At 38.7% G+C, this 12,691-nt stretch overlaps 1 protein-coding gene across 1 annotated transcript in view; it reads left to right on the top strand.

The window, feature by feature from the left end:
- SLC15A5 (solute carrier family 15 member 5) overlaps window positions 1-12,390 on the top strand; it is a gene marked incomplete at both ends in the record, with an annotated part of 88,775 nt that extends 76,385 nt beyond the window's left edge. Inside the window, 2 exon segments of the mRNA XM_082666456.1 lie at window positions 6,194-6,302; window positions 12,243-12,390. Of these exon segments, the coding sequence (XP_082522582.1) occupies window positions 6,194-6,302; window positions 12,243-12,390 (257 nt within the window).
- Window positions 12,391-12,691: the final 301 nt, after the last annotated feature.

Genomic DNA, 12,691 nt, shown 5'->3' with positions numbered 1-12,691 from the left:
TCCTGAAATCAGTATTTTCTGCTATTTTATTTTCATCTTTGCCTTATGAGGCAAAGTTTCTCATTTTTATGAGTTTCTCATTTTTATTATTATTTTATGAGTTTCTCATTTTTATTATGAGTTTCTCATTTTTATTATGAGTTTCTCATTTTTATTATTATGAGTTTCTCATTTTCATTATGAGTTTCTCACTATTATTATTATTTTAACCTTTGTCATTTTGTGTTGGGGTGTTTTGTAAGCAACAGTAATAATATATATTATCATCACATTTCCTCCTTCATATGGATTTCTTTTTTCTATTTACTTATCTTCAAGGTAGAGATTTACTGAGAGGCAGTATCTACTAACTGAGAATGTATACCAATTTCTTTACCTCTGGTCACATTCCATATTTTTGCCAAAATCTTCTGTTAAGGTGCCCCATTAAAACCAAGTTACTGCAACAAGCAGACTGCTGAGATAAAGTGAGAACGTTATCTATAGCATTTTCTGGTTCTCCAACACGCTGATCAGACAGTGTGATTATAATTTGCAGTCTCAAGCATACTTGACTCTCGCTCACGTTCAACTGTAATGCTTTCCTTCTGAGAACTACAGTGCTGTGCTCCCATTACTTCTTGTCTCAGGGTTAATGGAAGTTCCACTCCCCCATGTATCAATAGTTTAGCAGCAGAGGTACTTGGTGCTGGGTACTGGTTAGAGGGATGTAGGGGAGGACTTCTCCTCCCCAAAACAGTAACTATGCATTAGATCAACATCAAATACTATAATTCTGTCTAGAATTGACCTTGATTTCTGTGGTAGGGGCACTTCCTGATCACCTCCTATTCACCCCATTGGGGAGGGAAGAATCCTCCCCCTAAATAGCATAAGAAGGCTGAATACGTGGGCAGATGAGACTGACAGCAGTTTATTCATCACCTGTGCTCACAGCCCAGGGGACCAGAGCATGCCATGCCTGGCCCTGTGGGGTTGCATTGAGGAAGAGAGGGAACAAGCAGGGTCTGTAGCAACAAAGCAGTGAGGTGATCTACAGGAGGATGTGATTACTGGTCTGAATAATGTTGAAAGCTGGTAAGGAAGTGAAATCTGTTAGGCTGAGGACCGAGTGGAGTGCAGCTGGTCTGGCTAATAGGGAACTAGCTAGGAGGGGACGATATCCCCGTGTGGGGAACATATCTGACAAAGGAAGCAGGGAAATGTGTGGTCAGGCCCTTGGGGCCCTGTGACACTCAAGACGGAAAGGCAGCACACGAAATGTTAGGCCTTATAATCCAGGGCATAAGATGGGACAGGAATAAAGTATGTTCCTCTTTCACGTCAGCAGCTTTGCGCTGTTTATAGCCTCATAGCATGTGTGGGTCACCGTATGTATTTTTTCAATCCCGTTCCAAAAGCCTTAAATTTAGTGTAAATTACCGCAAGAGTCTCATGATAGGTTGAGTCTCACGATAGGTCAATCCCAGGATTTAGGTGGAAATGCCATCTTAGGTATTTTAAACGTTATTTGGGGTAAGCTATGTCAAAGACTGCTGTCCAGATGTTTTTAAACTGTTGAGATGCTAAGGAAAGTCATAAAATTAGTAGTTCTGTTAGCGCCAGTAGGGGGCTGTATTCGTGCAGTGGTGAGGGTAAGAAGTGAGGGTTCTGCTGAGCCATGATTCCCTTTACCTCTCTGTGTCTTCACCCTTTAGTCAATAACATACAAGAACTAGCTTAGATAAGTCTATAGTCTGTTTATCTCTAAAATGACCATGATCATTTAAGATAAATAGAAATATTTTATTTAGTATCTATAAAGTCTAATGCTTGAGAGTAATTACAGACGTACGTCGGAGACACTGCAGGTTCGTAAAACAAATAAAGCAATAACAAGTCATGTGAATTTTTTTGGTTTCGAGTGCATATAAAAGTTTTGTTTACACTGTACATTCCTTGTACTGTAGTCTATTAAGTGTGCAATAGCATTATGTATAAAAAACAATGTACATACGGTAATTAAAAAATAATTCCTTTGGGAAAATGGCACTGATAGACTTGCTTGACAAGAGTGGCCACAAACCTTCAGTTTGTAAAACGTGAAGTATCTGTGAAGTGCAATAAAACGAGGTGTGCGTGTCTCCCTTACTAACCCATGAGCTCCCTTTCTTAAGCAACTTGGAACGCCCATTTCCTGGCACATAAAAATTTCTTAACAAATGACTTTCAAATGAACAAATAAACCTAGCTGAGCAAGAGATATTTGAGGAAACTGTGAGCAATGCCAAATATTTTGTGAGTGCTCTATTACCTCAACAGCCTAACACTCATTACTAACTAGCTGGTTATACAATTAAAGTACGTAACTGGGGCCCACTGTCAGCATTAACAAATAGCACTTTGTCATTCCTTGGACTCCTTACGTCGCTATTTTCTTCTCATGTTGATAACCTGCCTGTCCACCCCAGCTAAGATCTAGAGAAGTCTAGTTAGTCCCATTCGAGACCTAAAGTCTTCACTTTGTCTCCTTTTGCAAGGATACTCCCGATTTCAACCAGGTACCAGAAATGTCAGATGAAAAATGGCACAAATGTGAATGATGACAATAAAAGTTTATAAGCTCCTAAAATAAAGTTATAGTGCCTAAGAGCTGAGTCAACTGACAATGTTAAATGGAACATTTTACAACCAGTCCTGGGATAATGATAAAAAGAAAAAAAAAAAGAAGGCACACAGAACATGAAGAAGTATCTAACAGGAAATGGGCCCAAGATCAAGCTGAGGCTACGTGATTTTATATGAGCATCTCTAAAGAGGGGAGAGGTGATAGCCTAATTCTTACGGGTGCCTCCTCTGTGCCTAACCCTTGACTTCTATTATCTCTTTTACTTCTCATAACAGCTCAGTGAGAGAGGTACTGCTGTCATTTTAGAGAGGAGAAACCAAGGTTGAAGGGGTCCAGTTGAGCAAATGCCCAACAACAAAGCTATTAAATAACAGAGACTTCAAAGTCTCTCTGATTCCAAAGCCCATGCTATTTCCATCGGGTATATCTTTTTATACCCAATGCTATCTCTTTACATAGACACAATCGCTCTATACATATAAAACAAATTTAAGCTTCATGAAGAATCTCTCTCTCCAACTTGATGCTAGTGTTTGTTCCAATGTTATCAATTCTGGTGACGGTTCTCTTTACCACAAAGCTCACCATGTAAATTAGCTATACAGTCAATGTTAAATTATAGCTAAAGAAGCCCAAAATATGGCGCTGGAATGAGCTCAGCATTAGGAAGAAAGCTGAACACGAAAATGGTATTTAAGAAAGAATACTAGGGCTTCCCTGGTGGCGGCGCAGTGGCTGAGAGTCCGCCTGCCGATGCAGGGGACACGGGTTCGTGCCCCAGTTCGGGAAGATCCCACGTGCCGCGGAGAGGCTGGGCCCGTGAGCCACGGCCGCTGAGCCTGCGCGTCCGGAGCCTGTGCTCCGCAAACGGGAGAGGCCACAAAAGTGAGAGGCTCACGTACCGCGAAAAAAAAAAAAAAAAAGAAAGAATACTACTCTATATAAAGTAGATAACTAATAAGGATCTACTGTATAGCACAGGGAACTCTACTCGATACTCTGTAATGGCCTATATGGGAAAAGTATCTAAAAAAGAGTGGCTATAAGTATAACATTCACTTTGCTGTACATTTGAAACTAATGCAACATTGTAAATCAACTATACCCCAATAAAAATTTTTAAAAAGAAATAAAGAAACAATAGAGGAGTATTATCAGGAGTCTGAACAGGTGGTACGGCACTCTTTCGTTTTATTTTTAAAATAATTCCGCTCACAAAATATCCTGTGTTACTCGTAAATTTCCACTGCCTTTAACTTTCCTAGTACGACATCCTCCTGTCACCCCACATGCACATAATGCCAAGTCACAGTGCTTCTCATGCGTGCCCACCCCGGCATCCCCAGTGACAGAGACGCAAGCACACCGTCATGCCCGGGGGATCTAGCGCCATCTCCTGATAGGCTGGTATTCACTGTAATTGCACAATTTCTTGGAAATATTATGTATTACCTTTAAAGATCTTACAAAATTGATATTCTTCTCCCTCAGCTGACTTCGTTATAGAATAAAGATAGTCTTTCCAATTACTTGTTATGGACCAAAATGCATGCTCCGGGAAGAATTAATGCCATGTTAATTCCGAGGCTTTGCATACTCTGTGCAAACTCCTTTTACTCTAGCCAGAGAAACACGGTGATAAAATGGTATAATCGCATGACATGCAAAGTGCTTATGTGAAATGAAAAGGACAAAAATATGAGTGGGATATTAATTCAAGAGAAATAAGGAAACAGGACTGTTTGAATAGGCTTAGCAGGATGGCTTAGTTCTTCCTGAAAATAAGTGTGATGCTATCTCAGCGTACCTTGACCTCTCTACCCTGACTCCCCCATTCAAGTACAATCAACTGTTTAGTTTCTGTACACACACACACACATTAAGAGGGTTACACAATACCCGACAGACAGACATAGAGGGAAACATTCAGGGAAATGTCTCCTAAATATCAGATAAAGGCAGCATGTCAATATAGCAATAAAACCATACATTTCTATTGTAACGGAACACAACTTAATAAAATGGGGAAGTAGAACTTACAAAATAGCTTTAAACTCAGTACCAGATTTCATTATAGGTCCTAGACTATAGTGGACACAAGCTAATTTTCATGGTTGTCCATAATAATAGTCATTGGGAAGTTAAATGACAGAAGAGAAGCAGCTTTAAATGGGAAATGGCACAATTATTCACAGCTGTCATGCTTATGCACTTGCTGACTATCAACCTTGAACAGAGCATTTAATTCAAACCCCATTTAAAAGTATACACTGTCAAGGGAGAGGCCAAGAACCATATTCTAGTTCAGGAAGCAACCCATAACCCATGTGCGAAAGATGACACTGAAGATCAAGTCTACTGGGATGTAGACAGATTGCTCACAACCCAATGTAGGAGCCGCTCCTGTAAAAAAGCAAGGAAATGCCCAGAACCTTGGCATCTGACTGTTCACAGATGATCCATTCCTGCTCTCATACTGCATAACATTTTGAGGGGAAATATTCTGCCCATTCAGAACAGCAATTGAATTTAAGTTCTCTCTCTGAAGATAGATTTCACCTTTTAATCAATCTTTTAAACTTCTGTAATGCTATATATGTGTGATATATTTGTTAATACTAAGATTCCATTGCTGTTTTTAAAGTATTGCATAAAAATAAGTGCTGCATGTATAATATATATGATATAATACATCATATTTCATATAATGTATTTGATGATATCTCAAAACCAACTGAAGAAAAACTGAATGTGTGTGTAAGACATAGAGATAATATGGATATAGATACGTAGGTGTAGATATGAAAAGAGAGTTCTAGCAAAGACCAAAGCAAAAGTCACAACTTAGGAGCAAAGTAAAAGAAATTACCTGAATCCTAATTAGTTTCATATATACTCAGTTGGACATCAAAAGGAAGTGAGGATTCCTTACTTAGGGGTATTAAACTGAAGGAATCACTCAACAGGTTAAAAGAAAATCTTCACATCAACCAGAGACTGCAAGTATTTGACTGACAGGGTCTGTGATATTATAACAAGGTAACACTGGATTATCTTATCTAAGTTGTCAAAATAAAGTAATAACTGACATCTACATATATTATCTCACTAGCCTTACAATTAGCACATGCAACCAGCTATCTGGTGATGGTAAATATTTTTCATACATTCAATGTATATTTACCAAACAATCCCTATGGGGGTGCCAAGCACTGTTCTAGATATTAGACATATAAGGATGAAAAAGACAAATGTGGTTTCTGCAAATTAATAGCATAATCAGGGTTACCTGATTATAGCATAATCAGGGTTACCCAGTTACCCAGAAGAACCCAGCTCTTCTGACACCTATACTGTGTTATGCAAATCAAGTTTTTTTGACCTTCAAAACATTTGGCCTGCCTTGCTTATTATTTTACTGTTAATTACAGAATTAAATGAATTTTAACTCTGAGTTTCAGATGTGCTTTTTTGCTTTGTAGATATTATTCAAGCGAATAAAGCTCTATGAATTATGGCATGATAAAATATTCACAGAAACTTACAACTCCACAGTTGAATAACAATTACATTTGTTCCAAACAGGCAATTGGTTTCCAAACACATTAAACAAAGGCAATTTAGAAAGCTTCTTCTTCTTCTTGGCATCATTAACGTTGTTGAACGTCCTGGGATTCTGGAGTGTTTCACAAAGGTAAGTAAGTGTGTGGTAAGATGAACAATTTCTGAGTCCATGAAAGAGTGATCTGGGAGCCATCACTGAGCCAATGGGAATCCTGTATTCCATGACTGGACCAGTTAGCATATTAGAGAAATTTAACAGATATTTGGAGCAAGAAATTTCCATTTAGACTTCACTTTTTCTTTTCTCTTTTTTTTTTAACATATTTATTGGAGTATAATTGCTTTACAATGTTTAGTTTCTGCTGTATAGCAAAGTGAATCAGCTATACGTTTACATATATCCCCATATCTCCTCCTTCTTGCATCTCCCTCCCACCTTCCCTATCCCACCCCTCTAGGTGGTCACAAAGCACTGAGCTGATCTTCCTGTGCTATGCAGCTGCTTCCCACTAACTATTTTACATTCAGTTGTATATATATGTCCATGTCACTCTCTCACTTCGTCCCAGCTTACCCTTCCTCCTCCCGTGTCCTCAAGTCCATTCTCTGCATCTGCATCTTAATTCCTGTCCTGCCCCTAGGTTCTTCAGAACCTTTTTTTTTTTTTTTAGATTCCATACATATGTGTTAGCATACGGTATTTATTTTTCTCTTTCTGACTTACTTCACTCTGTATGACAGACTCTAGGTCCATCCACCTCACTACAAATAACTCAATTTCGTTTCTTTTTATGGCTGAGTAATACTCCATCGTATATATGTGCCACATCTTCTTTATCCATTCATCTGTCGATGGACACTTAGGTTGCTTCCATGACCTGGCTATGGTAAATAGAGCTGCAATGAACATTGTGGTACATGACTCTTTTTGAATTATGGTTTTCTCAGGGTATATGCCCAGTAGTGGGATTGCTGGGTTGTATGGTAGTTCTTTTTTAGTTTTTTAAGGAACCTCCATACTGTTCTCCATAGTGGCTGTATCAATTTACATTCCCACCAACAGTGCAAGAGGGTTCCCTTTTCTCCACACCCTCTCCAGCATTTATTGTTTGTAGATTTTTTGATGATGGGCATTCTGACAGGTGTGAGGTGATAACTCATTGTGGTTTTGATTTGCATTTCTCTAATGATTAGTGATGTTGAGCATTCTTTCACGTGTTTGTTGGCAATCTGTATGTCTTCTTCAGAGAAATGTCTGTTTAGGTCTTCTGCCCTATTTTGGATTGGGTTGTTCGTTTTTTTGATATTGAGCTGCATGAGCTGCTTGTAAATTTTGGAGATTAATCCTTTGTCAGTTGCTTCATTTGCAAATATTTTCTCCCATTCTGAGGGTTGTCTTTTTGTCTTGTTTATGTTTTCCTTTGCTGTGCAAAAGCTGTTAAGTTTCATTAGGTCCCGTTTGTTTATTTTTGTTTTTATTTCCATTTCTCTAGGAGGTGGGTCAAAAAGGATCTTGCTGTGATTTATGTCATAGAGTGTTCTGCCTAGGTTTTCCTCTAAGAGTTTTGTAGTGTCTGATGTTACATGTAGGTCTTTAATTCATTTTGAGTTTATTTTTGTGTATAGTGTTAGGGAATGTTCTAGTTTCTTTATTTTACATGTAGCTGTCCAGTTTTCCCAGCACCACTTATTGAAGAGGCTGTCTTTTCTCCACTGTATAGTCTTGCCTCCTTTATCAAAAATAAGGTGACCATATGTTTGTGGGCTTATCTCTGGGCTTTCTATCCTGTTCCATTGATCTATATTTCTGTTTTTGTGCCAGTATAGACTTCACTTTTTCCATTGGTCCTTATAATAAAATAGTTCTTTGCTCAATTCTAAAACAAGATTTCTTTCTCCACCATATAGTACCATTTTAGAGTTAGAAATAACCATATCAATAATAAGAATGAATGAGTCATTATCATTAAAAGCAAATATCATTAAACAAATAGCTAGAAATCTAATGATGCTTAAGATTTGGATTCCATTCAGGCCTTTAAATCAGCAGTGACCATTTCAAGGTCAATAACAAACTGTGCAAAATCATTTAGCCAGTCAGTCACCTGAGACCATTCAGTGGCTTAATATATATTATCTACCATCCATCCACTGCCAGCCTGTCTCCCTCTCACTGACGTATTCTTGGATGGCTGTGTTCTTTTGAGCAAATTCTCTAACCTCTCTGAGTCTCTGTTGATAAAGGACCAAGTGTGATGTCTGCCACATAGCAGGAACTAAACAGATTTTTATTTTCCTCACTTCTTTTCATTCATTCATCTATTTAGTATCTCATCTATTGCCACTTATTCCCTGCCTGAATTATTCTTTTGTTCATCTACTAAATCTCTTTTGGAACATCAGTCATGTGATAGGCACTGTAAGAAATTAGAAGGACATAAAGTCAGTATCAGTATATGTTTAGTGTCACCTATGTCCCTGCTCTCATGGAGCTTACGGTCCAGTATAAGAGAGGCACTTAAACCTCATGCAAGACAGAATTAATGACAAAATCAAAAGTTTTAATGGCTCCCTGAATTTTAAAATTTCTTACCTTCCAAAGTGTATATTATCGAAGTGACCCTCCAGGATGCATAATTTCCCTAAAATGCCTGTCTCATTCTTAGATTGAAAACCAAATTAGAAAGTCAGATTCTTGCAGAAGGATTCAACAGAAATGTCCCCAGCTTTGCAGCAAAATATGTTGGCATCAAAAACTGAAATTGAAGGCAAGACCTTTCTCCCCTCTGTCCATCACCTCCAAACACGAGTGGTGCCCATCCACTAATTCTCACAAACCTGCGTTGTTTCTCAATTTCAGTTACTCTCCCACTGTAAGAGTTGACCCTGTCTTTCATGAAGTAGTTTAAAAGGCAGTCTCTAGAGGCAGCCCAGTTGAATCCAGTCCCACAACTTAGCTGCACAAACTTTAAGCTGTTTAACCCTGCTAAGCCTCAATTTCTACTTTGTAAAAAGGAAATAATAAGAATGATAACTGTGTCAGAAGGTTGCTGTGAGGATGAGTAAATTGCCAGAGTGTTAGCAGTAATAATAATGGCTTCATATGTTGCCTTATGCTCCCTTCTTTTTATTCTTTATCTAGACTCATGCTGAGATATGGTTAAGATGACCATGATTGTGGGCTGAATTCAGGTAGAGCTAGTGCTGGAACCAAAAACCTACTAGCTCAGGGACTGACTCATTTATTCATTTATCCATTCATTTAACCAACATGTTAAGCATTGTTCCAAGCACTAGAAAAATAAAACCAAAGAAAACAAAGTACTGGTCTACAAGGAGCTGGCATCTAGTACTCAGAATATTTAAGTATGATTCTTCTGTGACTGTCGAGCAAGTGAGTTACTGTAAAGTGAGAGATGGTAGAGTTGGGGTTCAGAGAAGGAGGCGAGAATAAAAAATACAAAGAACCAGAGATTGGAGGAACCAAAGATGGAAGGAACTAAGGGATAATGTAGGGCTTATTCAGAAAGAAATTGGAGTCTTACCAAATCTTCTCCATCTCCTGTATACTTTCTTTTCTCCTGCATACTTTTTGAGGGAAGGTAAAAAAGAGAGGGTGAAACAAAGCAGGAAGGAAAGAAATTAATTTTCCATGTGTTGAGCATTTCTGTCTTAAGCAGCAGGTTTGTCCCCCTCCCTGTTATGGAGATCATACCATTCCACTTTATAAGTAAGAAAACTAAAGTGAAAATCGAACCAAGTAAATTGACTAAGTTCACACAAGTAGGATGCAAACCCTACTTTGTCTCCAAAGCCCATACACTTCCTCCTAGACTCTGCTGCCTCTAAGTGCCATAGAGGAGCCCTTTTCCTGCTCCCTGACGGCCCCTTAACTCTCGTGGGGGAGGAAACCAGTCCCTTCAGTTCAGCTAACTATACCCACCACCACCTGTTGATCAGCCTCCACAAGAAAAGAATGTGTGTCATGTTTCACAAGAAAGGAGAATCTGAAAAATTTGCCTGCAAAGATTAAGTAGCTAGAACCAACTACATTAGTTCAAAGGCACACATTGCCTTGGGTATCTATTTCCCACTGGGATCCAAGGGGCCAAATCAAAAGAGTTAACCAAAAAACTATCTGGAATCCAAGGCATCGACTGTCTGCAGTGAGAAGTGCATGATTCCAGCTTATTTTCTATACTGATTGTTTCTGTCAAACCCTAACGAACAATAGGATGCAAAGAAACAGGGGAAAACACAGACATCCCAGGGACAGCATTATTGAAACATATTATTTATAAGTCAGATGGTGTTTGATCTTAATATACTTCCAATCACAATCCAATTTTTACCAAACCCAAAGGTGTATTTGTTCAGAGCCAGATACTGGTGACAAATCTATCAAGAATAGGACAGTCCCAAGTTATTCTTGTCCCCAAGATCTTGACACCAGTGGATTAATGATGAAACAGCAGCCTCGCTAATATACAGGTGGAATTAGGTTTGTGTTAGCACCTGAGGGCACTCTACCATCCAGTTTATATTAGTGTGCAACAATCCTGGTGTAAGTCCTAGAACCAAACTAATCTTGTAGGGGTCAGTAGGAGATCACTTAACTGAGTATAATTAGGACTGTTCCATGAATGTCAGTCCAGATGTACCTTCCATTACAAACAATCCCCTTCCTCTGCCTCTGTCTGTATTAGAGTCCCCCTCAATCAAATCTGAAATAGGGCAGTGGTGACATGACACACCTGCGGCTCTCCAGGCTGGGGGTGGAGGAAGTAGGTGGATGAAATGTCTTTCCTTGCTGAAAAGTATCATACAAACACCTCTACAGTCCTTACTATAACTATGTATCCTACATCAAATGCTAAAATAAAGGGTATTTACAGATGTTTATGGGGGGAGAGAGCAGAAGCGTATTTGTTATTACAACTTGACACCACCGTCCCTCCAATGTTGTAAAACACATCTTACGAAGTTGATATCATCGTGCTTATTTTGTTACTGATACCAGTAATCTTTTGTGCATAACCTGCAATGATTATTGAAAGAGACGTAAATCAGAGAAAAATGACCGGTCATTCAAGCATATCCTTTTCTTACAGTTATCGCTAGCAATATATTAAGAAGGAAAAGAAGGTAAAACTCTCTAGCATTGGAAACTTTCACAAATCAAAAAAAGAAGAAATGTCTGACCTCAAAGACTTAGGTGCATTTGATAAAATTGAACTTATGGCCCTTGACCATTTGTTCATTCAACCAATATTTATTGTACATCTGCTATGTACCAGGCACTGATCAAGGAATACAGCAGTGACTAAAGCAGTCTGAAATTCCTCTCCTCCTGGAACTTCTTCAAAAATGTTTAAGAAGTAAGTTGCCTTTAGAGGCAGCGTGCCATAGAGGGAAAAGGCCAGGACTCTGAATAAGAGACTTCTGGTTTCAAACCCAGGCTCTGCCAACTATTACTCATACAAACCCTAAGCAACTTATTTAACCTCCTGGAAGTTCAGTATTTCTGTCTGTGAAATGGGGATGGTTCCACCCTTCCAGGGTTAGAGTGAGAATTCGGTAGGTTAGGGTGAGCACTGGACCCTAGCACGCTGCCCGGCACTTAGAAGATTTTCCTTGAGTCAAGGATAGAGGGCACACATTTTAGAAATATGTTCATGGATTTTTTTCTTTGACAGTGGTGTTTTCCACACAGTCTCAGCACCGAATTTACAAACCCTCAGTGCATCTGATGAATCTTTCGACTCCTGCCGCCATGAAATCTACAAGGTTGATAATTCCAGACTTTCCAGTTCTCTCACTGTCAGACTCACTGCAGGTTGTAAAAGAGCGCCATCTAAAGGTCCTCGTGAGGCACCTTAATATGTCCTAAAACTCCTTTTGTCGTTTTATAAAGACTGTTCTGGTGAGCGGTGCTCTTAAATAATCATCACTGTTGTGCCAGTATCTATGGGCCTATAATAAAAGTAAGACAAGCACAGGAGGAAGGTAAATGATTTATCAGGTCCTGTACATCTGGTCCTAAAAAAAGCTTTCCTTCTTTCTATTTTAGATATTGTAATCTAAATCATTTTAATGCCCAGAACATCAGCGGAAGTAATCTTGAAGACACACTTCCCCTCCATGAAAAGTCTCTGAAATTTTATGGCAGTACACAGGAATCTTCTTCGAGTATTGATCTTTGGGAAAGAGCCCTGTGAAACTCTGTTTGACTCAACCTGTCTTATGAGCAGAGTATTCACTGTTTTCTTTGGCTAGACACTATGCGTTTTCGTTTTAGGGCTAATATGTGTGAGGGTGGCCTTATGAATATTATCTGTGTACTTTACAAAGACTAATTATGACTCCTCTAGTCATAATTATGACTATTACACTTTTGCATTAACATGTTATGCCTTTGAATTAATGAAGTAATTTCAAAGTCTAAGTAATTACTCTATGACAACAAAAAGTTAATATTTCCTATGCATCACAGTATTTTAAAACTTTTTACAATGGTTT

This window comes from Grampus griseus (genome assembly GCF_964374135.1).
Source record: "Grampus griseus genome assembly, chromosome: 11".
Classification (NCBI taxonomy): domain Eukaryota; kingdom Metazoa; phylum Chordata; class Mammalia; order Artiodactyla; family Delphinidae; genus Grampus; species Grampus griseus.
The sequence above is the reverse complement of the archived record's forward strand: the minus strand, read 5'-3'. Positions and strand labels throughout refer to the sequence as shown.